At 38.7% G+C, this 25536-nt stretch overlaps 1 protein-coding gene and 1 long non-coding RNA gene across 16 annotated transcripts in view; one reads left to right on the forward strand and one right to left on the reverse strand.

Moving 5' to 3' along the window:
- LOC309619297 overlaps nucleotides 1–25536 on the forward strand; it is a 388116-nt gene that overhangs the window by 77144 nt on the left and 285436 nt on the right. For 14 of the 15 annotated variants that reach the window (XR_014238861.1, XR_014238862.1, XR_014238863.1 and 11 more), the window contains one exon: nucleotides 17400–17525. This is a non-coding gene — a long non-coding RNA (uncharacterized lncRNA). Of the gene's footprint in view, nucleotides 1–5697; nucleotides 9064–17399; nucleotides 17526–25536 lie in introns of those variants that run through there. The other variant, XR_014238874.1, reaches the window with a different exon arrangement.
- LOC309619292 (keratin, type I cytoskeletal 12-like) lies at nucleotides 10031–19223 on the reverse strand. Its single transcript, XM_082374357.1, has 8 exons — nucleotides 18673–19223; nucleotides 18199–18281; nucleotides 17083–17239; nucleotides 15966–16127; nucleotides 15738–15863; nucleotides 15377–15597; nucleotides 14650–14720; nucleotides 10031–14175 (listed from the first exon to the last, which is right to left on the reverse strand). Exons 1-8 carry the CDS (start codon nucleotides 19219–19221, stop codon nucleotides 14078–14080), a joined length of 1467 nt encoding a protein of 488 aa, XP_082230483.1. The 5' UTR covers nucleotides 19222–19223; the 3' UTR covers nucleotides 10031–14077.

Raw genomic sequence — 25536 nt, forward strand, 5'->3', positions numbered from 1 at the left:
AAGCAAGTACTTGGTAAAGGGAGTGAATGGGAGTCATCTGGAAGGCTGGAAAAGCCTTAGGGAATCACAGCATGGGTTGAAGCATGGGTGATTCACCTGGTGGAGTCTACAGAACCTCCTAGAAGTTCTTCCAGGTCTTGAGTTTCAAATTCTGCACAGAGATCAAGGAAAATGAGGTCTAGAAAAATGTCCATGATATTGGCCACAAGATCCTTGAAGATCTGAAAGCAAGAATTTTCTGGACAGTTTAGGCCCAGAAGCCAAACCATCTGTCACTAGGGAAGGAGAGGATGGTGATGGAATGACGCCATCTGTGTCTTCTATTGCTACAGCATCCCGCGTGGGCGTAAAAGACAAAAGGATGGTGAAGAGGGAAGCAAGGGTGGAGTGAATACAAGATTGTTGGATGTAGAATGCACTTGGAAACAGAAGCAAGTAGAATTTTGGAGCTCCTTAGAACTTCTGGGAAACAAACAAACAAACAAAAAAAAAAAAGGAGAAAACTTAGGGAGCCAAGAAGTGAGATAGCTCTTAGATACCTGGAAAGAAAGAGTAATCAGAAATAATAGTGATCCAAGAGAGAGTGAAGCCTCAGTGATGTAGGAAACCACCTGTTGGATGACTAATTTAACCTTTATCATAGGGAACTTTTCATAAAGAACAGATATGTGGTATCATTAAAAAATGACTGAAAAAATTTCTGTATTTTTTAGAAGAGTCATTGTGGTGAATGGGCATTGAGCTTGGAAGGTGTGTATCATTCTCCCTTGTGCTTTTAGAATGATAGACTTCATTTCCATGTACCATGAACTCAGGGGCTGCCCTCTGATACTTGAAAGAGGTGGTTACAGCTATAAATATGGATATGACATTGAGGTATCCCCATGAACTTGGGAGAAAAGGAAAATATAGTTGCCTTCCTAACTGAACTAATAAAACCAAAATATAATCTATCTCCCGGAGTCAACACCTGGGTAAGGAGTGTGGTCATCAGAGAATATCAAAAGGGGAATTCAGAGAAGGTGCCTTTGGCTTCATCTTAGGCAGATAGATGCTAAATTTGGGCACATGGACAATCCAGCCACTAGAGAGGAATTGCCTAGTGTGGGGCAAAGATGTTTCACCTGGCCTCAGTAAGATCTGGAGGAAGTGTTCCTCAAACCTCTGCTTGAATCTGTGCTTATGCAGCAACTTTATGATCCCTAATTCATCCTACAAAGTAAGCCTTTAGCAGGAAAGTGAGTGATCAGGAAAGAACATCTTTCTGATGTTTATCTTGAACATCTGGAAAGAAATGTCCCTTATTGTTAATTAATAAACTGGAATTCTAATCTATACATTAGTATTGTATGAATACAATCATTGTCAGTCTGTCATCAAGTGCCAGGTCACCTTTGGGTATACTGATAAAGTCAAGTTTCTGGACATGAAAGGCTGAGAGGAACCGATTCTAGGCTGTAGAAAATTTTTCAAAGTCGTTCTAATCTATATTTTTAAAAAACCCTCTTGATAATCAGTCTTGTGGGCAGCGCTTCTGTCTGCCTCATGTATTCCCATATCCTCCATTAGGAATACTATCAGTAAGCATTACTTTCAACAGTTAGTTGGTAAAGAATATAGAGCTTGTATAGGCTCAAGAACTGATGATGAAAAATAGTTTTAGGAAATGTGTAGATTAGAGATGACAAGCACAAAGCATGCTTGCTACCCCTCTTCTGTCCTGTATTCGTGGCAGACATTACTAATTGGTAGTGACACTCTGTGCTGCTGAACCTAGACTGACTTTAGGACTTTTCTTAATGACATTAATGCAGGAAGTAACAACCGGTGGCCTAGATTGGATCCTTGTGAGGTAAAACTCTGCCCTGTCTAGTTTAGATGGGTTGTTAGGGATTCTGGCCATCAAAATTACAGAATTCAGCTGGAAAGGACCTAAAGGATGGTTTATCTTTTGAGTTTGATGTCATGGGGAAAGCAAATATGATCTTTTGACCTAAAGTCCCTGGCTATTTTGACAGGAATAATACCAGACTAGATAAATTGACAGAAATTATCAGAATGGAATTATCTAGACAACTTATACATTCACTGCCATGATGTCAACCAGGAAAGAATTTGCAAAGGACTTTAGAGGACATTACCAGGTTTTAAATCCTAACTCTTCCTCTTGCTGGGTAAGTGAAGTCTTAGCATCTTCATATGAGAAATCATGTCCAATTTATAAGTTTGAGGCTACCAATTCAGATAGCACATAAAAAGTGTTTGCAAATGGCAGATACTCACAAATGTTAGTTCCCTTCTTGCTTCTCTTGTTAAAAATATTCAACACTGAGCAGAACTCCCTAATCCAATCTCTCCAATCTCTACTTGAATATTTCTAGTGAAAGGAAGCTCATTATTTCACAAGGTATTCAATTTTGAGCTGCTCTAATTACTAAAAAGTTTGTCTTTATATTGAACTGAAATCTGCCACACAATATAGCTTGCATTTTGCCACATGGAACTTAGCTTTGGAGTCTTTTAGATATTTGAAGAGGGATACTTTGTCCTTCTAAACCTTTTATTTTCTAAGCAAAAGGGTCACCAGTTTATTCAGTTGTTCCTTAGATGACACTTCTGTTATCATCTAGGTTGCCATAACTTGGATCACTGCCAAATTTGCAGGATTTATCTGACCTCTTTTTTTCTGTCTCTAGTATTAGTTCAAGGAATATATATATATATATATATATATATGTATATATTTATTTATTTATTTATTTACTCATTTAAGCAATGCATGCTAACTGTTTTATTCCATTGCATCACTCTCCAGCATAATATTACTTCTGGAGATATAATGCAGTGCAGAATTTCTTGTTTTCCTATTAAATCTATAGAAATTATTTAAACTTAATAACTAATCATTAGTAACAAAATTCTCCTCTTCTCTTGGTTGCAGGGCTTGCTTTCAGAATGGCTCAGGTGCCTTGAACATATTTTAATAGAAACTTGTTTTACTCACTTTTTGGGTTCACCCTCTTTTCTTGGGTGTGGGACCAAAGGCTTGTCCCTCAGATATTTTTGATTGTGGTGTTGATTAACTAGTTGGCTCCTAAGCTATAATTATCTTCCTCCTTCAATTAAAATTACATTTTTATATTACAACATGAGCTATTGCAAAAGCGAATAATACACATTGGATTTTTATTTCCCTCTAAGCAACTTTCCCTGACAATAGATACTTTTTTCTTCTGGATTGTTAGGTGCTGAGGAGGACATTCTTTCTGATAAAGATCGATCAGTGGGCACTTTGCAGTATTGCTTTTTTCTGTTTTCCTGTGTCCTCATTTGCTATTATATAGTGATTAAAATACACTATATTATTATTTCCAGCTTAGAGAATTTCGAGAGACTCATGAACTAGAACCATACTGATATGACAGCATAACTGGTGCCAATGAAATATTCAATCAACATATGCTTTTATTTTAAACTGTGTCAAATGATGGGCTTGATTAATAGTTTTAACTGGATTTTATCTAATACTTTCCCACGAATTTTTCAGTCATTTTGACAATGTGTAAACTGAGTGTGATGTTTCTAAGCACCACTTCAACCAACATGTATTTGGCATACCTACATTCTGCCAGACCCTGCATTAGTGCTGGGAATTTATTTCTGGTTGGCCAAAAATACATGGTCCAGCCTTTGAAGAGGAATCAGGCACATAAACTCATCTAAAAATAAAGTTCAGACCACCATGGTCAAAGAACATAGGGTTCTCAGAAGAAGGCCACTTAGTCTTGTGGGAAAGCATCCCAGGGGAGTTGCTCTTTGCTCCTGTTCCTGCCTACCCACTTCCACTTAACACCACACATGGAGATTTTATGTACTCATCTAGGCTCTGCTCAAATGCTTCTTCCACCAAAAGAGTGGCCCTGGACCTCATGCCCCAGCCCTGTGTATTCTCTCCCTTTTCCAACATTCTCTGGTCCCTCATCTGCGCTTTCTCTCATAGGCACGTCTCTTTATACCTCAAGGTAAGTTTATTTGTATATATGTGTATGTTTGCTCACTGTTGCTTCCGTAATGCCCAATAAATATTAGTTTGATTGAAAGAAAAGTCTATTTTAGATAGAACACCTTGGTTAAATAAGGGGGAACAAGTTCTATTTTGGTCTAGATTGCCAGGAGTATTAAGATTTTAGACTTAATTTTTTTTTTCATGGAAAGCCAGTCTTCTATCAGTTGGTTCAAGAGAACTGTTTTGTATCCATAGTTAGTTGATTGTGCACAAACCACACTCTAATGATGAATACGAGGATTCTGAGGTTGCTTCTACAAATAAACATTAATGGACACATTTTTTTTCCTTATAAAGACTTCACAGAAATCAAGTTACTCTATTTTGTGAAAACAACTCCTAGTACTTTTTAGATGGATGGGAAAAAGTCCTCAGGTTAATTTGCTTAAGAAAAAGTCATGTATTAAATGACTGCTTATTGAAACTGAAGATCACTTTCTACTGAGTCATCAGCAACAGTGTATTGAGCAATACGATTTGTATCAGTATGTCTTGTGAAATTGCCAAGTCAGGAGTTGTATATATATATTTTAAACTTTAATAACTTTATTGAGATATAATTCACATACCATAAAACTCACCCATTTAAAATGTACAATTCAATAGTTTTTAGTATATTCACAGAGTTGTGTGGGCTGGTTTATTTTATTTAAAAAAAGGAGTTATATATTTTAGATAAAAAGTTCGTCTCCATTGAGTGTCAAGTATCTTAAAAGTTTTCTGAAAATATTAGTAGAATCCACTGAATTTCTCAGTAAAATGCAAATAACTTCTTAATGGTGTTTTAGTCCCTGACAGCATAATTCCTTTATTAATATTTAATGAGAATTCAGTAAGTGAGATTCATTTCCATGTGACTCATACATTTGAAAAAATAACCAAAATTAATACATTCAAATTAAATATATTCAGAGCATCCTCTTAATGTCTCCTATGTGATGGCAACTGCTTAGCCTCTGTGCATTGATGGCCGTGTGTTTGCATTTTGTAAGTTTTATATATTTACTCTGAATTTTGCAATCTATTGCACGTGTGTAAAGCATTGCATTTACTCAGGATTTTGCTATAAGTTATACTATGCTTGTCAAAGGAAAAAAACCTCTAAGATTATGAATGATAATCCCCAAGAGCCCTGAGGCTTTCCTCAACCTGTTTTCTATGCCCTATATTTACTTGTTGAATGAACGAATAAATAAATGGATGGATTTAGGAGACATGGAACTTGACCTAGTTGAAAAGCTACAACTGAAGGATTTTTAGACTAACACTGATGGTGGAATAACTTTACTTGGATTGTTTAGCTAAAGTTCAGTTTGAGATGCATAAGTTTGTTGAAATAGTGCTTTCTTGTTTGGTGATTTTTCTCACCAAATCAAAGATAACTTAAATGACCCAAAACATCCTAAATGGAGATAAATTATCATGATGATATAAGATGTTTGGATATATGTGTATATAGCAAGTGTTTTATAATGCACATTACACATTTTTGGGATGTAGTTTTATATGATTAAGTTTTCAGGGTGCCAATATGTTGGAAAATGGAGCTAATCAACAAATCATTGTGTAACCTGCTGCTTTAGCTTTGTATCATGGGAAGTACAATATTATATTGTCCTTTAACTCCTCAGAAATCATCTCCTCTGTTTGCTGTGTATCCTGGAGATGACAGATAATGCCAATAATGACGAAATGTTCACTGGGTTCTCCTCCCTGCTGAGACCTACCTTCCCCTAGAGCGATTCTCATCTTCCCACTTGTTAACATGCGGGTCTCCTTGCGCCTTCCATCTCTACAAGCTGTAAAAACATCTGCCAGAGTCATGTAGGAGAGGGAGAGATTCCACTGAAGCCTTCAGTGGGGAATTGAGTCAAACTCTCCCACCTTCACTTCACCCCTTGGAGGACTTTCCCTTACCCTCAGCCTCTGCCTCCTGAGACAGGAAAACTAAGTGTCATTGTTTTGCTTTATCTCTAACACCACTGTCCAATGAATTCTGTATTATATAAAATTCTGGATCTAATTCTGCAGTTTTTGCTCCAGGATTATCTTTTTTTGTTTGTTTGTTTAATATTTATTTATTTATTTATTTTTGGCTGTGTTGGGTCTTCGTTTCTGTGCGAGGGCTTTCTTTAGTTGTGGCAAGCGGGGGCCACTCTTCATCGCGGTGCGCGGGCCTCTCACTATCGCGGCGTCTCTTGTTGGCGAGCACAGGCTCCAGTCGCGCAGGCTCAGTAGTCGTGGCTCACGGGCCCAGTTGCTCCGCGGCATGTGGGATCTTCCCAGACCAGGGCTCGAACCCGTGTCCCCTGCATTGGCAGGCAGACTCTCAACCACTGCGCCACCAGGGAAGCCCCAGGATTATCTTTTGATTAGATGCTGATTGTATGTGTTTGTTTTTTTTAAAATAATGATGAAAATTTATCTTATTTTTTATCAGCCTACTCAGTCACTTATTAGGTAAGAGAGGGAAGTTTGACATCAAAATTGCTCTGTCATCCAGAACCAGCACATAAGGCTGTTTAAAATGAGTGTTTAGTGAAAACATCTTAAAGTACCTTGGAGTTACTTTTACTTAATGAAACATGAAATATAGAATGTAATTAAATATTTAAGATGATCATACTTTAAAAATATGCCCTCAAAATATTTGTTTAAGAGTATGGATTGCTCCTTTTAAAACTTATCAAACCCAGGGATTTCCCTGGAGGTCCAGTGGTTAAGACTTTGCCTTCCAATGCAGGGGGAGCGGGTTTGATCTCTGGTTGGGGAGCTAAGATCCCACATGCCTTGGGGCCAAAAAACCAAAGCATAAAACAGAAGCAGTACTGTAACAAATTCAATAAAAAATGGTCCACATCAAAAAATCTTAAAAAAAACCTTATCAAACCCATAAAAATGAATGAGGAAGTGTCATATCTTCTAGAAGGAATTGACTAAGCCTCTCACACCTGTTAAATAATCAGCATATACCACGTGTGGAGCAGTATCACTTTTGCCAATTAAAAATGATGATGACTTTATTCCATTTGCACCAATGCAACAAAGAAAAATAATGTATGAAACCTTATGATGCATTACCTTAATTCATAAAAACTGCGGTCATTTTCACTGGACTATGTAAAGACTTATCTATAAATGGTGCTAAATAAATATTTGTTGAATTAATGAATACACAAATAAATGAATATGGGATGCCCCACATGTATCCATAAGTATACAAACTGGGCGTTGTTTAAAAAAATTAAAATTACACTTCAACTGGTTAAAAAAAGTTGTATTTGCAGCTATGTTCATTTGAAGTGTGAAACTGCGGGCTTAAGTGATTTTAAGAAGTCCCAGGATATTTTCAAATAAATGAAATATTTCAAAATGGATACACTTTCCTCAGCAGAAACTTCATGTATATATAATTTTAGGAAATGGGTTCCAAGCTGATAACTAAAATGAATATATTCTGACCAGCCAAGTTCATAATACCCTGTGTTTATGGTGTTTTTCATGAGAATTACAAAATGCTGGGCTAATGTGATCATATGTGATATTGTTATTGTCTTTTTGTGAAGGTAAATCATCTCAAGTTGAGTAACTTGTTTTGAGTAAAATAATAACTCACTGAATGAAGCCTGAAATACCATCTGGTTTCTATCTGTTAGACCCCATTGCCTCTCCATGGGCTGTTTTATTTACAAGTCTGCTTTCATGATTTTGAAAAAAAATGCATTTCTTTAAGAATATATGCATAGTGAAACATAAACAATGGCATGTTTTAGCAACTAAAAATCCACAGTTAATTTAATTTGAAGGAAGACCAGAGTGCAAGAGTGGTTTCTAAAAGGACTGGTGGCCCTGTGTTTGCATTCTATAGAGTTTAAATATTTACTCTGAATTTTGCAATCTAATGCATGTGTGTAAAGCATTGCACTTACTCAGGATTTTGCTGAGTTATACCATGCATGTTAAAGCAAAAAAAAAAAAAAAAAAAAAAACCCTGAAAATTGTGAATGATAATCTTCAGAAGTCCTAAGATTTTCCTCAACCTGTTTTCTATGCCATCTGTTTACTTGTAGAACCCTCCCCTTCAATCTGAGCCGTGGCGTTAACATTAGCATCTTACAATTCTGACATGATTTGCAGCTTACAAAGCTCTTTCACAGAAATTGGTCTTTTTGAAGCTCGCAACAGCTTGTGATGTAGGGAGGATAAATATTATTACACCAATATGTCCTGTGAGAAAATTTGACCTCTTAGCAGTCAGCTAAGGAGACATATTTCAGGGGAAAAAGAAAATTGCACATTTCTTTTTTGAAATTGAAATTGTTTGGGAGTTGGCATGAAGAGAAGGAAAAGAATAAATAAGTCTAGGGGTCTGAGAGGAAATCTGCAAATTAATTTCTTTAGTTGTAGAGAAACTTTGTTTTTTCTCTCTATAATAATAACAGCGACCATTTAGTTAGTGCTTATTCTGTGAAATGTGAATTAACTCACTGAATCCTCGTAAAAATCATGGTACTATTATTGCCTTGGTTTTTACAGACCAAAGAACTGAAGAACAGAGAGGTAAATAAAACCAGTGGAAAATGGCAGAGCTGGAACCCAAACCCAGGCATCAGCCTCTGCATCTGTGTTTTTAACTACTGTGCTCCATCGTGTGCTGGTTTAAACCAGCTCTCTAGGGGAATACATAAGTAGAGCCCAAGTCTCATAGTGTAGATATTCCCATCATGGCCAGTTTCAAGTTACCAATGATTTAATAGCCAGCTTGGAAAATTCCTGAATATTTATCAATCAGCACTTAAGATCAGGTGCAAGCCTGCCCTAGCACATCATTGATTATCCTACATGGCCTCTTCATGCTTTCAACACAGCATCGTCATGAAGACAGACTATTAAATTACTATTATTATTTAAAAATCAACTTTGAAATATGATTTACATACAATAAAAGGTACCCATTTTAATTGTACAGTTTGAAGAATTTTGACTAATGGATATACCATCACCATAATCAAGATAGAGAACATTTCCATTAATCTTAAATGTCTTCTTGTGACCCTCCCTAGTTAACCAGTTAATCCCCACTTCACCAACCATTTCAGCCCAGGCAACCACTGATCTGTTTTTTTGTTTCTTTTTTTCTTTTTTTTTTGGCCACACGACATGCAGGATCTTAGTTCCCGGACCAGGAATCAAAACCTTCCCCCCTGCATTGGAAGTGTGGAGTCTTTACCACTGGACCACCACCACTGATCTGTTTTTTATTTTTTAATTAATTAATTAAAAAAAAAAAACCACTGGCTAGCAACGGGTAAATTTGAACGGTGGTATATTGTCAATGAATCTTCTGGAAACTTCACAGAGATCAGCACTGATACTGATAGTAATGCAAACCTAATATCAATGGCATGTTACTGAGTTTAGAAATTTTTTTTGTTTATTTATTTATTTATGGCTGTGTTGGGTCTTTCGTTTCTGTGCGAGGGCTTTCTCTAGTTGTGGCAAGCGGGGGCCACTCTTCATCGGTGCGCGGGCCTCTCACTATCGCGGCCTCTCCTGTTGTGGAGCACAGGCTCCAGACGCGCAGGCTCAGTAATTGTGGCTCACGGGTCCAGCTGCTCCGCGGCATGTGGGATCTTACCAGACCAGGGCTCGAACCTGTGTCCCCTGCATTGGCAGGCAGATTCTCAACCACTGCGCCACCAGGGAAGCCCCTTTAATTTATTTTTTAATTTGGCTGGTCAGGTCTTAGTTGTGGCACGCGGATCTTCGTTGTGGCATGCGGGATCTTTCATTGCGACTGCAGGCTTCTCTCTAGCTGTGGTGCACTGGCTTCAGAGCGCGTGGGCGGGCTTGTCTCTAGTTATGGCACAGGGGCTCCAGAGCTCGCAGGCTTAGTTGCCCCCCGGCATGTGGGATCTTAGCTCCCCCACCAGGGATCGAACCCGAGTCCCCTGAATTAGAAGGCGTATTCTTAACCACTGGACCACCAGGGAAGTCCCCACTGATCTGTTTTATGTCACTGTAGATTAGATTTTTTTCCCCCCCAGAGTTTCATATAAATGGAATCATACAGTATATATTCTTTTGTGTCTAGCTTCTTTTGTTCAGCATAAGGGTCTTGAAATTCATCCATGGTGTTTTTGTGTACATCCTTATTTACGGGTAGGTTGTATTCTATCATATGGATGTACCATAATTTATCTATTCACCAGGTGATTATTTTCCAACTGTGAATTCTGGTCATAAAAAATCCTTTTATAAATATGTTGCTGAATGTTGCAGCCATAGCTTTTATTAAAAAGTTGTAGTGATGGAGAGGATACATTTAATTAGGATACTAATGATTTTTAGTTTGATATTGAGTTTATGATACTAATATTAAACAATGACATTTTAATCTTAGATCCAGTACCAAGATTTAAGAAACATTTACTACCCCATTAAAAAGCCATTTACTTAGGTATATGAATACATTTTTTTTCATTTGATGTTTGAGTATATTTTTAAAAGGCTAGGTAGTTCAGACTGGCTGTCTGGTTCTCTACACTGTAAATAACTACTAGATTTCTTTTTTACTTTATGCCTTATAGAACTTGCCTCTTTACTGGTGGACTTTCTGGAAACTAATACCACTTATTTAAATAAGAAAGTGTTAATTTATTAAGTTGATACTTTTAAACAGGTGTGCTTTTTTCTTCTCTTTTCTTTCTCTCTTTCTTAAAACAAACAAACAAACAAACAAATCCCAAACCCATTTTGTAGTATCCAGCATATCTCAAGTGGCTTAAAAAGCAGGATTAATTTTTTTTAAGGTTCATATCCTGAGATTCCAGTAGGTGGCACGCTTACAAAGCCTGAAGATTTGACTGCTTTGGCAATGCATGCTTGTTTTCTAGATGGTTCCCTTTTTACTGTGACCTACTTGCAAACCCATTTGTTCTGGATAACTAAAATTCATTTTCCCTCTAATTGTCAGAGTTGCATATACTGTTTGTTAAGCATTTAAAAAATGTACAAAAGAAAAAGTATTCTTAAAACACCTTGATTAATTTCCAAGAGATAACCACTCTAACAATTTAGTATATACAATATTTTTCCAGAACTTTCTCTAGCCTACACACACAATAAATGCATATAAAAGTTAAAATTTAAATTAATAAAATTTTAGATTTTAAAATAATCATAATGATATGCTTGTCTTTGTTTTCTGATCCTGTACCTGGGTTTTTTCTTATGAGTTATTTTCCTTTAAGACAGACCTCTCATTTCTGCAATTCATTAATTGCTGAGTCTGAAAGAACCTTTCACATCTGTGTTGAATTAGGGCTTGTGGTGTAGTGAATGAGGCCTAGACTTTCATGATAAGGATTCTATGCTAACTGCATTTCTTGGCAGTGAGAGTAGGGTAAAGAGAACTTAAATAAGAAGAAATCTAATGCTTCCTTTGCCAACTGAAGACTATAGAATATTCTAAGATTTTATCAGAATAGGATTGTGATTTTTAACTTGCTGGCTATTCCAGGAGATGCTAGCTATTGGTTTTTCAGTGGGAAATTTTGTGAAATCACTGATTTTTTTAAAATAGATTTTTCCCTCACAGTATAACCTAAGGGCAGCCAATTTCCCCCAGAATGAGCAATCCAAGAGACCAAGCCAGACAGAAATGCTTTTGTGACCTAACTTTGGAATTCACACACTGTCACTCCTTCAGTAGGTCTGCTTTACTCATTGTGGGAGGGAACAATGCTCAGGGGCATGGGTACCAGGAGATGAGGCTCATTGGGACCATCTTGGAGGTTACCACAAGGAGTGGTTACTTTATCTATTTATACATAGGTGGTTACTTTATCTATTTATTTCATTGAGGTATAATTGACCTATAACATTATATTAATAGTGTTGGGTATACAACATAATGATTTAATATTTGTATACATTGGGAAATGGTCACCACAATGAGTCTAGGTAACATCCATCCATAGATGGTTACTTTAAAGCCATGGAATTAGATGAGGCCGCCTAGGGAGTGAGTGTAGAGAGAGAAGACAATAGGATTAAGTCAACATTCAGAAGTCACAAAGAAGAGTCTGAGAAAAAGCTTCCACTGAGGTGATGCCTTTGGGAGCCCAGTAGAGAAAATATTCCCAAAAGAAGGGAAGGCTGAGAAACTAGGATAATAGCTAAGAAATGACCACCGAATTTATACATCTGCAAAATCCCTTTCTCCTTGGAGTTTCACACAATTCAGATGTAGTTGTAACGAAAACAGATGCTGTTTAAAGCAGTAACTATTTGCAGCCACTTTTGAGTACCAGGAAGTGGCATCATTTATTCCTTGGGGGCTATGGAGCTTGTGCAGGAAACGACCTTGATAATCTCTTTAGGTCTGAAAGGTAAGGTTCTCCTAACATTAGTTCTGGAAGGTGAGGTCTAGACAGAGAGCTGAATTGCCATGCGTAATAAAGTAAGATGAATGGAGCATCTGAGATCACTAGCAAATTTAAAAAGAAGTGTGACTTCAGAAAGCTGCATACGGAAGCAAGTCAGCTGAAAATGACATAATAATCTTCTGTGGGTTTTTGCAGCCAGTGCTGGAGTGCGTCCAGGCTTGCCTGACTCTCTCCTCTCCTTTCTGCTCCTTTGACGCTCCTTGCTCATCAGTTCCCCTGGTTTCTCCATAACATTTTGGTTACACACAGTAAATAATAATAGGACACAAATATTGAGTACTTTTAAGTGCCAGGGACTGTTTCCTACTGTTTTATGTATGTTACCTCATTTAATCTTCACAAACTCACCCCACTTTAAAGATCAGGAAACAGAAGCAGGCAAGAGGTTAAGTTAACTTGCTATTAAGTATTAGGGTCAGAATTTGAACCCAGTCTGGCTTCAGAGATCAGGCTCTTAATTGTTAAATCTTGCTCTCATTTTCCTTTTAGGGTTTTGAATTTGGCAACCCAGATTGAACCACTGTCTACTCAGGCTTAGACTTTGGCCACCTTCTGCCCCAACCCAGAACATGACATCTGTTATTGACTTGTGGGTCTGCCCCACCCCAATAGTAACCCCACCCTGGGCCTTGCTGGTGCCCAACAGGAGAAAGGCCATCAAAGCAGTGTTTGTTTACGCCCCTGTGTCCTTTCTTATGTACTTCCTCTGTTCCCTTTCTCCCTTCTCTGCCTGGTTGGTTTCTGTATGAAGCATTTGGTTGCCTCCTCACAAATTTTACTTCCTCCGAGTATCCTTTGAACTTCTATCCACCCTATCTCACTGTATCACTGTTCCCAGTAGATGTCTATCTCTGCCCTCAGTTGGGAACTCCCCCAGGCAAGGACCATATCTTTATTCACCTTTGAGGCTTGAGTTTGGCACACTATGGGAGTTCATAAGTGTTTCTTGACTGAATGAAAGAAAGTGCTAGAAAAAGAACAGGACAAATGTTATCCCGTGTAGTGAACAATACAATTTTTTGGTAACCTTGATGGGCTGATGTAAAAAGGAAAGAACTTCTAAAAGAATCTTCTTAGCATAATCTCCCACTTCAACATCTTTATCTCAGTGTTTATCTACTACTAATAATTAGTATTTCACAAACCTCTCTCTACGTCCTTGACACTATTGTTGGAGTCAAGGAGGTACACACTTCACATTATTACCATGCATCTTTTATTAAGATTAACTTTTTAAAAACGATGCTACTTGATCAAAGTCCGGTGATTAAAAATATGTTCCAGGTCACTAGAAGAAAGTTTATTAAAAGACTACTCTAGGTCCAGAAAGATGTAAGGCAATTTTGATTTGTTATAAAGACCAACATTTCCACAATTATTTGTAATTAAATTTTGTTTCAGAAGGCCAAAAAAGACTCATAGTGAATAGGGAATCCAAAGAAAATGAAACAAACAGAAATAGAGATTGAACTAATGTATCATCTTACTCTAAAAGGAATAATTTCTACTTGTAAATTTCTTGTTCCTAAGGAACCAATCATGGGGCAGATCTTGTGAAATTTTATATTAGTTCTTCAACTTCCTGAACTTGGGATGAGACCACCTCACCATTCACCACTTCCTGCACAATTGTCTTGATTTTTCGGGCTCTGGTAGGGTCTAAAGATAAAAATGGAACAAAGAGGGCAAAAGTTAGTGTTTCAAATATTCATCTAAAATTGGTTATTTAACTTAAGCTTCTAAATTAGGTATTGACTGATACAGTCCATCAAATTTAAACTTTCAAAAGTGACTTTTGCATTCTAAATGAAATGCATTTTATTTAATAAAATGTATTCAGTGTTGTGCACAAATGAAAATATTTTTCTTTTTAAAATTTAAAAAGTGTTTATGATTCTCATAATACTTTGTAGATTTTTTTTTCCTTCCTGAGCTTGCCAAAAGTTTTAACACACAACAGACTACTAATTTTTCTGCAGGAATGCATAAATATTTTTCCTTTGCTCTGAATACAAATATACTTTAAATTTAACTTAGTAATAACACTGCAATATCCAATGAGATCTTACAGTTTTAGTCATTGATAGATGTGATTCTGACTTATTCTAAGTGCTTCTTAGGGAATCTGCATACCTTTGGAGGAATCAGTTGACGGTGCTTGAGATGTGGGGGCTGTCACATGGGAACTTTCATCCAAACAGTCACTGTAAAGAAAACAAGGGAGTTGATATCACATGATGCTTTCTGGAATGAGAGGGAATAAGGAATTTGCTATTTGAGCTTAAAAAATGGCCAACTGGAGAAAGTATTATACATTTCTTGATTAAGAATGATTGAATGATGCACCCTGAGGGTAATCAGCTGGTGCAGTGCACCTTTGCTTTCAAACCCTGCCTAAAATGGGCTCTTAAAGTGAAGCAAACTGGCAATTAATGGAAGATCTGGTTTCCTGATTTACAGTCCTGAATTCTTCCCACTAGTCCAGGCTGTTATTACTTTTGGAAAGTTCGCTACAGTAGGTCTAAGGGGGTTGCGTGGCTGTGATTTGATGTCATTCTCAGCATCGGGGCATTAACATCAGAACTCGGACGGTTGATTTTTCTAATACTCATCTGCAGTATGCCTCTGTCTGTGATGCCATTGTTCATCCCAGCATTTTATTAACTTTTATCAGGGAAGATAACAGGTGACAACACTTTGCAAAATGTACAGCATTTAACAAATCTAAGGCATGTCTTTACTAGATGTGTTATTTTCTGTCAACTAAAGAACCCTTCCCACTTCTATTGCCCCCAAACTGCATCAGTGTCCGCGGTCCGTCAGCCATTGAGGTTACTTTCAGCCTCAGTTATCTATTCACCCTTGAGCTTCTCCGTCCAGCAGGCGGCGGTAGGTCTCGATCTCCAGCTCCAGACGGGCCTTGATGTTCAGCAGCAGCTGGTAGTCGGCGCTCTGGCGCTCGGCGTCGGCGCGCACTTGGAGCAGCTGCTCCTCCAGGCTGCCGATGAGCTGCCGCGCCTGGGACAGCTGCCCGCAGTAGTCGCCCTCGGTTTCGGCCAGCGAGTCCTCCAAGGATTTCTTCTGCACGGGGGAGGGAAATGGCACAGACGTAACAATGGAGGGGACCGAAATGCGGAAGGCAGCCAATGGCCTTGCTAATTTGGACGCAACATTTCCTTTGCAAGGCGAAAGGAAGCCGCGTCTTTTGGGGCGCGCCGTACCATGGCGAACTGGGACTGGAGCTCGATCTCCAGGTTTTGAAGCGCGCGCCGCAGGTCGGTGACCACGCTCTTGCTGCACTGAAGCTCCTCGGTGTTGCTGCTAATCTCCTTCCTGAGCTCGCCGCTCTGCCACAGAAAAGAGGGGCGAGGGGACGTGAGCCAGCCCTGCTCCTCTCCCCCGTCTTTAGTGCAAGCGTATCAAACGCCTTTTGTCTTTGTTACTGGTACCTTTTCAATGAACCAGGCTTCCGCATCCTCCCGGTTCTGCTCGGCTATGGCTTCATACTGCCCCCGCATGTCGTTAAGGAGGCTCGTGAGGTCCACTCCGGGGGCAGCGTCCATTTCTACGCTGACCTGGCCTGGGCCGCCGGCCCGGAAGCTTTGGAGCTCCTGGGGACAGCGAGTGAGAGAGAGGGGCGCAGGGACCCATTGTGACTTTCGTGGGCCCCTTCCTCCACAAAACATAGTTGGTGTAAAGACAAACCTATCAATACAATATATTCAAACATGTTTTACCTAAAATTCGTATTTTTATTCTGATTTTGAAAGAACTTAAGACATTTTCACGGGCCCCTAAGCTCACCGCGGGTCCTGGGTGCTGTGCCTACCATGCCTGATGGATGAGTTGGCCCCGCTTCTTGGGGCTCCACAACCTTTACAAGAAGGGAAGGCCTGGTGGAAATGTGCCCGGGGTTTTCAACTGCGGCTGCCAAACCGAGGGCTGCAGACGGTCCCTGGGCTTGCCCACTGTTTGTACCATAGTCATTGCTTTACAGTGGAAAGCTCTTTAGGAGCCTAGTGCCAGGGTCATGCATGATTACTTATATACATTGTGGTATATCAGAGTTCCATGTGTGTATTACACTGGGTATAATTCGTTTCTCTAACATATATAACAGTATGTATTATTGGTAGATTTTTATTTTTGAATTTTAAAAATACTATATCTTTTTCTTGATAAGTATCTCCTTTTATTTTCTATGACAAAACAGATTAATTCTTCAATCCTTCCAGAATTTTTTTCACTAGATAGTGCAATGTCAGCCTTTTAACATTTTTTTCCTAGCTAATGAATAAAAATACTATATTTTAAGAAATCACTAAATCAGGACAATTAAAATTCTGATTGTCCTTACCAAATGATGAAAATGACAAAATCAAAAAGTGCCTCTAATGTGTTAAACTTTAACAGAAACCACCACCACAACTTCAAAACAGATGGTCATCTTAACAGGGGGATAGTGTATCCTGCATATCTCTTCAACTCCAGATTTATAAATTTGAAATTGTAATTTTTGAGTCTCGTAGAAAAAAGCAGCTTAGAGAACTGTGCTTTCTGGCTCACCTCCTCGTGGTTCTTCCGGAGGTAGGCCAGCTCCTCATTCAGGGTCTCGATCTGCGTCTCCAGGTCAGCTCTGGCCAGGGTCATCTCGTCCAGCACCCTGCGCAGGCCATTGATGTCGGCCTCCACGTTCTGGCGCAGGGCCAGCTCATTTTCATATCTGAAAACCAAGTGCAAAACAGTCCAGGGAATCAACACACCCATTTGAATAAGCCCCCTGCGATCTTCAGGGCTGTTTTGCATATAAATTTAGCAGCACTGTAATGCATGATACTGTTTTTGCTTTTCTAACTTTTTCTTTTCCTTTTTTTGAATGATAGGTTGCTGCTCAGTTGGAGAGAAGTGAAAGAATTAGGAAGTGATACTTTTCTACCAGCAATGAACCGCAATAGCACCGCATCCCAGGCTACCTCTTCCCGTCTGGCTGCCTGCCCTGGCTATGAACAGTGAGTAGCAGCCCCTCTCTAGGCGGAGTTTCTGATGGAATCCTAAAAGCGGTTGAAAATTAAATAATAATTAGTCATCTCGCTTAACCTTTATTCATGGTTTAATTTAAAACAGTGAGACTTCTTTAGTAACTCGTACTAAGGTTCAGGATCATCACCACTGCCACATCCTGTGAGGAAATTTTGCAGAGCAAAAAGGACGTTAGTATTTTCTCCTTATGTCTGAGGGTGGTGTATGGGAAAGGAGGACGCAATATAAAAATAAATGCCTGGTTAATATTTTAGTTGTATGTGTCATCGGGAAAAAGGTCACTTCGTTGAACGCCCAGGCAAAAACATTAGTAATTCATTTTGATGCATGGAAGTTTGAGGTTTAGGACGCTGGTGGAATTATCATGTCGCAGCATGAGTCAATAACAAATGTCAAATATGTCAATCCATAGCCCTGGGTTTAAGTACTTTATAACTAAGGACGCGTAATGTGAATTGTGTTTGAATCTAGTTACTTTCTAATAGAATGCCCAATGTGAATTTACCAAAACATTAAATGTATGGAGCATGTGAACTGCAGAAGCTTGGAAATATTTGCCATCAATGAAGGCAGGAAAATAGAGAAAAAGAAGAGATACTGGGGCATGTTAATCATCATTAGTCTTTCTTTTATTCTACTCACTTCATTCTGAAGTCTTCGGCAGCCAGTTTTGCATTGTCGATCTGCAAGAGGAGCTGGGCGTTTGCAGTGCTGTCAGAAATGATCTGGCAAAACAGGGGAAGACACACAAAGTGAGGTCGTAAAAGATAGTGTTTTGCAAATATATCTTTGACCGGAAAATTTTAGGTGATGTTATGATGCTATTTTATTAAGGGTTTAAGGCAGTTAACTTTTTAAAAGAAAATATGTGTAGAGAATATTATTTAAAAATTAAGAAACATACATTTCCCCCAGAAAAGGTAGTGTTAAAAAACAATCACTTTATGGTAAATGATAAAATGAAACTAAATATCTTAAGATGAGAAATTATTCCAAATACAGTTGAATGGAAAGATATCTAAGTTTTAGGTGCTTTATGACTGTAAAATATTGAAATAGCAAAAAAGAAAAGTAAAAAATAATTCCCAAAGCCCCTCTAAAAAGCCATTTTGTTACCTTATTCCTGAGGTCTTCAATCAACAGATAATATTTACTGTAATCATTCTGTGACCTGGGGTCTCCAGTCCCAGGTCCTCGTGTTTCGTACCATTCTCGAATTTTGTTTTCTAGGTCAGCGTTAGCCTCTTCTAGAGCTCGAACCTTATCCAGGTAGGAAGCCAATCTGTCATTAAGATTTTGCATAGTTTCCTTTTCTGATCCAGAAAGAAGGCCTCCATCATTGCCAGAGAGAATCCCTAGAGAGCCCCCTCCTGGGCTTCCCCCAAATCCAATCCCCAGGCTTCCAAAGCCACCTCCCCTGCCTCCTGCATAACCAGCGCCCAGTCCTCCTGCAAAGGAACTTCCAGAGCCACCACCAAAGCCAGAGCTAGAACCAAACATGGAAGCAGCTGAAAAGCCTCCCCCACAGCTGCCTCCAAAGCCAAAGGCACTTCCCCCGTAGCTGCTTCCGATGCTTGAGGCAGAAATGCCCCTGGCTCTGCCCAGTGTCCCACTTTGGGAGGACAGCCGCTGGGACAGCCCAGAGGTGCGCACGGAGAGTGACATGGTGCTGCTCGAGAGACCCACAGCCAGGGACGGTGCAGTGGCAGCCAGGCAGGAAGGCTAACCTTTTATAGGTCACCGAATGGGTGTTGCCGTTGAAAAGTTCACTCTCTCCATTCAAGATATGTGTCTCCCCTCCCCCGCCACCTTTTTTGGCCAGCTCAACAAGAAAATGGTTTATGCACATTGACAATTCATTGGTATAGAACTAATTGAATAATTGTTCCCATTACATATTTGTGATAGAAAGAAGAAATCTGGGTGGAGTACAGATAGGTTGTCATAAGGAATTTTTCATCAAATTATTCTATTGCTTGTATTCTCAGCACTGCCCAGTGTCTTAGGCACAGTAGGAAAGCAAAGAGTGACTGCTGAATGGATAAACTAATGAATATTTCTTCCTAAGTCTTAAGCTTCTTAAAGTTCACTCATATTTCCTACCCGTTTCCTTTAGAAAACTCAGTATAAACCATCTGATCGCGATGTAGTGTATCTTCTAGCAGAATATAGTTTCAGAAACTGTTGTGAAACACACTGGTGGAAGGTGGGGAACAAACGCATTTTCTAGATTGATACTGGAATTTAAATTTTCAAAGATTTGAATGTCTTGTCATTAGGTTGTTGCATGGTTTCTCTTTTTCTGATGCAGAAAGAAGACCTCTTAAATATTGAAAAATGCTATTTTTGAATAGAATATGATAGTATTTCCAGCAGGTCTTCCTTTACATGAAGTTTGACCTTCTTATTAAACTCCATGAAATCAGGAGCCTTGTCTGCTGGTTCACTGCTCTACTGCCAGCTTTGCTAGTGTATCGAAAAACAATTGATCTTTTTGTTTACTGAAATTGTATCCGTGCTCGTATCCTCAACCCCTTAACCCCCAAATATCCAGATATTACCTGCTCTGACTCCAGCCTCCCCGAAGGTGAGGTTCTTCAATTCTGTGAGTAGTCCTATGAACAGCTAGAGCCAGCTGTGCCCACTGGTGATTTGGGGGCAAATGCAGAGAGGTTCCACTTGAAGCCCATGTCAGACCTCTAGAGTATCAGTTCTGGCAAATGAAAGGATCTTGTGACCCCCCCCTTTTTTTTTTTATCACTTTCCTAGGAACAGGAATGATGAACTCAGAGTGAAATCCAACTACAACTTCCTTTTACCTTTTTATAGAAGGGAGATATGCCAAGGGACATATTTTCTCCTAACTTATACACTTCACAAAGAGCAAGCAAGTGGGATGTCTAAATAAAGGGGTTTTTAAGCAAGAAATTTGCAGAATTTACATATTCTCATTCACAATAGATATAGAAAGGAAACAGCAATCCAATGCAGACTCAGCTTGAAGAGAGGGGCCATAATCCATCCATTTGTTCCATTTCTTGAGGGAATGGAAACTTGTTAAGTGGAAATGCCAGGGGCCCCAGCTTTATACGGAGATTTTTACCAAGGATTCCTTTAAACGATTACTGGCATTACAAGCGTTTTTTTCTGATCTTGTCCTTGTTTGAATCATTAGTAGTTATTGTGTACTTAATATGTTCTAGACATTGGGCAGGTGAACTACAGACATTATTTTTAACCTTTGTGTCAACCTCTTAAGGTGGATATTTTTATCCCATTTTACAGAAGAACAATCTGAGGGTGAGGATGTTAAATGACTTATTCAAGGCCACACAGCCAGGAGATGGCCAAGATAGGATCTGGGTCTGCAGTGCCTTCTATAGACAACACAACCCTGCTGCTTGCAGTGAAAACAAAAAGGACAGAGGGTCACTCTGACCCCCAAATTATGAGACTGGGTTTCTGCCCTGCACGTCAGCCAGGAGTTTTAGCTCTTTCATTTACAAAAAAGCTTTCTCTTTGAATTTCATTTCTCAGTGTACAGCCTGAGACCCAGTGATCTACTCTTCATGGTTTATCTGAAATGGCGTCACAAATGAAATCTTGGGAACCTATAGGCAAATGTGTTTTTAGTTATACCTTTTGACATGTAGTCACATCTCCAGAGGTCTTATGAAGTACTAGTTAAACTTGCACTTCCCACCCAGGGACTTGACATTATGGCTGTAAATTATTAGTCTCTCACAAGTAACATCCCCCTGAGACAGAGTGAATCCATTTTATTGCCATAGAAATGAAAACAGACTATTACTTGCTTACAGAGTCAGAAGGAATGTGCCAAATTCAGAATTGTAACTTCATGATATCACATAATATGGGAATATGATTAACTTGAATGTTTGAACTTGGAATCAATTTAGTGCTGAAATGTATACTTTCCAACTCTAATGCTTATATGTAAATTTTAAATAATCTTGTTCAATATCTATACATTATGTTTACACATTATACCTTTGTGTTTCTATACATATATATTATCCTAGACTGTAAGCTTCTCAGGTAAGTGCTATGTCTACTTCATTTTTTATCCTGAGTCTTAGCCTAGTATTTGGCTAAACTTCATTCTTGCACACTTAGAGTTATTTCACTTGAAAGAACTTAATCCTTAATATATTTGAATGTGTCATTTAAAATTCATTTCATTTGAACATGACTTTGCTCAAATTTACTGGTATGTTTTGACCAAGATTTATTCTGAATCCAATTATGAATGGGGAGCAACTTCAGAAGTTGAAAAGAGAAATATTTCTTCTTCAGTGGCTTTTTTTTGTGGGGGGAGGGAAGGCTAAGTTAAATAACTAAGCCTCTATTTTAGAGTTTTTAGAAGTGAACGTAACTTTCTTTGACAGCTGTAAAAATGCAGGAGGGTGGGAATGTATAAAATGGGCTTGTTGGCAAAATGATTACATAAGTTGAGGCACAGAGGAATATGACTACAACTTGGGTGACTGTTCAAAAGAATTACGTCTTCCATTTTTGTAGAGTTTAGAGAATATTCAAAATGAGGATTATTATTTATATGGCATTTGTAAATCTCTAGATTTTTATTAAGTAAAACATGTGCTCATCTTCTCATGTCAGATTGGTTAGTTTCCTGGTCTTTGTTTGCAGGATTTTCCTCCTGAATTCTTTCTCTTAAAGACAGACCTTTCACTGGAATTCCCTGGCGGTCCAGTGGTTAGGACTTGGCGCTTTCACTGCTGGCGCCGGGTTCGATCCCTGGTCGGGGAACTAAGATCCTGCAAGCTGCCAGGTGCGGCAAAAAAAACAAAAAACAAAAAAACCTTCCACTCTGTGCAATTTACTGATTGCTTGGTAGATGATACCTTTCTTTTTTGCTTTGGATAACATTTTAAGATCCTGTGACTGAATGAAAGAATACTGAGTTACTGACTTTTATGCTGTGCTTTTGAGATGAGGATGAACAAGGATCCTGGTGGTCACACTTGAGGATAATTTCTGGATTTCACAGCTCAGTGGTTCTCAAAAGCAGGGGAGGATTGTGAGAGAGATGAGGAGGAAGATAAAATAATACCCTGGTAAGGTGAATTTTAGAAGTGAGCCTAGGAGAGAGAAAACAGATGTTTAAAGGGAAATTAAAAAATAGAAATTGCTTACCAATGCCTTAAGTTGGAATTGTTATTTCAGGGTGTAATCAGGTACCTGAGACTGCCCTCCAGTGAGTAAGAGTGAGAGCAGAGAGTATCCACTGGTAAAGTTTTTTTTTTTTTAAAGGGAACTTTATTTTTATTTATTTATTTTTGGGTGCGTTGGGTCTTCCTTGCCGCGTGGGCATTCTTTAGTTGTGGTGAGCGGGGGCTACTCTTTGTTGCAGTGTGCGGGCTTCTCATTGCGGTGGCTTCTCTTGTTGCGGAGCACCGGCTCTAGGCGCGCGGGCTTTAGTAGTTGTGGCCATGGGCTTAGTTGCTCCGCGGCATGTGGGATCTTCCCGGACCAGGGCTTGAACCCATGTCCCCTGCATTGGCAGGCGGATTCTTAACCACTGTGCCACCAGGGAAGCCCGACTGGTAAAGTTTTGATTTTATATCATTTCATGTCATTCTTCTTTTTAAATGTTGTAAAGACTCAGTGAGGAAGTAATTCCCAAAGCCCAGAAAAAAAGCATAATTCTCTCCATCCTGACTTCACCTCTAGGGGTTCTCTCTGCATTTGATAGCTCCACTTCTGCACTGCTGATTTCATATAAAGTCCTGAAACACATTGATGATGATTCTAATGTGTGATAAAGAGACCTGTATATAAAGACGTACAAACGTTCTCTGGATCTGTATGCCTGTGAGAAGTAGGATTGTGCTGTTCTGGTTCTTAACTTGTACAAGAAGTATAGCTACATAAAAAAAAAAAAAAAAGAAGTAGAGACAGATACAGAGATTAATGCTTCACTTTCACACAGTAACTACTGGTAGAACTGGAGGTTAGAACCATCTGGTTCCATGTGTATGTGTGGTCTCATCTACTTTCTTTGAAAGATTACGTGGAAGAAACTAAAGATAGACCAAAAGGTGAGGATTAATCTTCCTTTTTTTATGATAGGAAATTGAGTCAAAAATAATAATTCTACCTCCTTTGACAAAGTGTCATTATTGCCATATGACAATGGCCATGCCTAGTGAATTTCAAACCCATCTCCTGCAAGTTTTTTATTAATTAGACTCACAATGTCTGGTATTTGCATGTCAGTTTCAGGAAATGTGTCTTGGTATGTGAAAAAGAATTCACTTCTAAAAGTTCTTAACATCTTTAAAAGCAATTTACTAACTAAAGTGACTTGGAAGGAAATTAAGAAAAAAAAAATGAGTGAAACCTCTTTACTTCTTTGAAAAGGAAAGGGAAGAGAAGGGGTGAAAATAATATCTTTTCTGACAAAAACTGTGCTGAATCAAATCTTGTGTGTGATGTTAGCTGGACATTTGTGACAATTGGGTGTTGTAAGTGTCTGGCTAGTGAAAATGACAATTAGAAAACAACAAAACAACTAAGGATAGGAATTCATTTCAAGTGTGACTCAGTAATTATTTGTCACATAATTAGTTGCTTAAAAAGGTATCATGACTTTAGACAAACAGCCCTGAGGTTCAGTCTTTCTCTGTTACTTGGTAACTGCGACTTTGGGAAAGTACTTATTTCATGTCTTCATATATAATTCTCATTTGTCCTTATATGTAAAATGGGGATAATACTATAAGGTCAAACTGCTATTTTTGAAGGTCAAAAATGATCCCATATTGGCAAGTTCATATGATTCAACCTAATACCCTCTACCTCATGGGTAGAAGATTTTAATTTAATTGTGAAGATTAAATGAGAAATGCATATAAAATGCTGGCACACTGTTTAGTTCATAGTAAGTGCTCAATAAAAGGGTAGCTATTACTCTCCTAAGTGAATCAATAAAAGGGTAGATATTACTCTCCTAAGTGAATCACATTATTATTTTCAATATAATAATCACACTCAAAATCCTTTTTTTTTAATTTTTGGCTTCGTTGGGTCTTTGTTGCTGCTCATGGGCTTTCTCTAGTTGTGGTGAGCGGGGGCTACTCTTCATTGTGGTGCGTGGGCTTCTCATTGCAGTGGCTTCTCTTGTTGTGAAGCATGGGGTCTAGGTGCGTGGACTTCAGTAGTTGTGGCTCGCGGGCTCAGTAGTTGTGGCACACGGGCTTCGTTGCTCTGCGGCACGTTGGATCTTCCTGGACCAGGGCTCGAACCCGTGTCTCCTGCATTGGCAGGCAGATTCTTAACCACTGCACCACCAGGGAAGTCCCTCAAAATCCTATTTATTTACAAACTTAAATATTAAAATTTAAATCCAAGCTATTCATTTACTAGAATACAATGATAGAGGACAAATTTATTTTTTCCTGGAAACATTTGCAAGGCAGTTATTACTCACTAAAATGCAAATTTAGTGAAATTTAGAATTTAGAATGCTCACTAGAATACAATATGTGACCTTTTGTATCTGGTTTCTTTCATTTAGCATCATGTTTTTAAGGTTCATCCATGTTGTAGCATGTATCAGTACTTCATTCTTTTTATTGCAGAATACTATTCTATTGTAGGGATATACCACATTTTGTTTATCCATTCATCAGCTGATGGGCATTTGAGTTGTTTACACTTTGGGGCTATTATGAATAATGCTGCTATGAACATTTGTGTACAAAAGAACACATTGTATGATTCCATTTATATGAAATGTCTAGATTAGGCAAATCCATAGAGAGAGCAAATAGATTAGCGGTTGTCAGGGGCTGGGGGGAAGAGGATTGGGGTGACTGCTAATGGAGCTTCTTTTTGGGGTGATGAAAATGCTCTAAGATTAGATAGTGGTGATGGCTGCACAATCCTGTGAACATACTAAAGACGACTGAATTGCATACTTTACAAGGATGAATC

The sequence above is a fragment of the Balaenoptera borealis genome (assembly GCF_965194805.1).
Source record: "Balaenoptera borealis genome assembly, chromosome: 20".
Classification (NCBI taxonomy): Eukaryota; Metazoa; Chordata; class Mammalia; order Artiodactyla; family Balaenopteridae; genus Balaenoptera; species Balaenoptera borealis.

Excerpts from the sequence above, each read along its gene's own strand:
- LOC309619292 (XM_082374357.1), bottom strand. The coding sequence starts at position 19,221 with ATGTCACTCTCCGTGCGCACCTCTGGGCTGTCCCAGCGGCTGTCCTCC. Across the intron at positions 15,598-15,737 it reads TCCAGTCCCAGTTCGCCATG|AAGAAATCCTTGGAGGACTC; the intron begins GTACGGCGCGCC and ends TCCCCCGTGCAG. Across the intron at positions 14,176-14,649 it reads GTCAACTGATTCCTCCAAAG|ACCCTACCAGAGCCCGAAAA; the intron begins GTATGCAGATTC and ends TTTTATCTTTAG.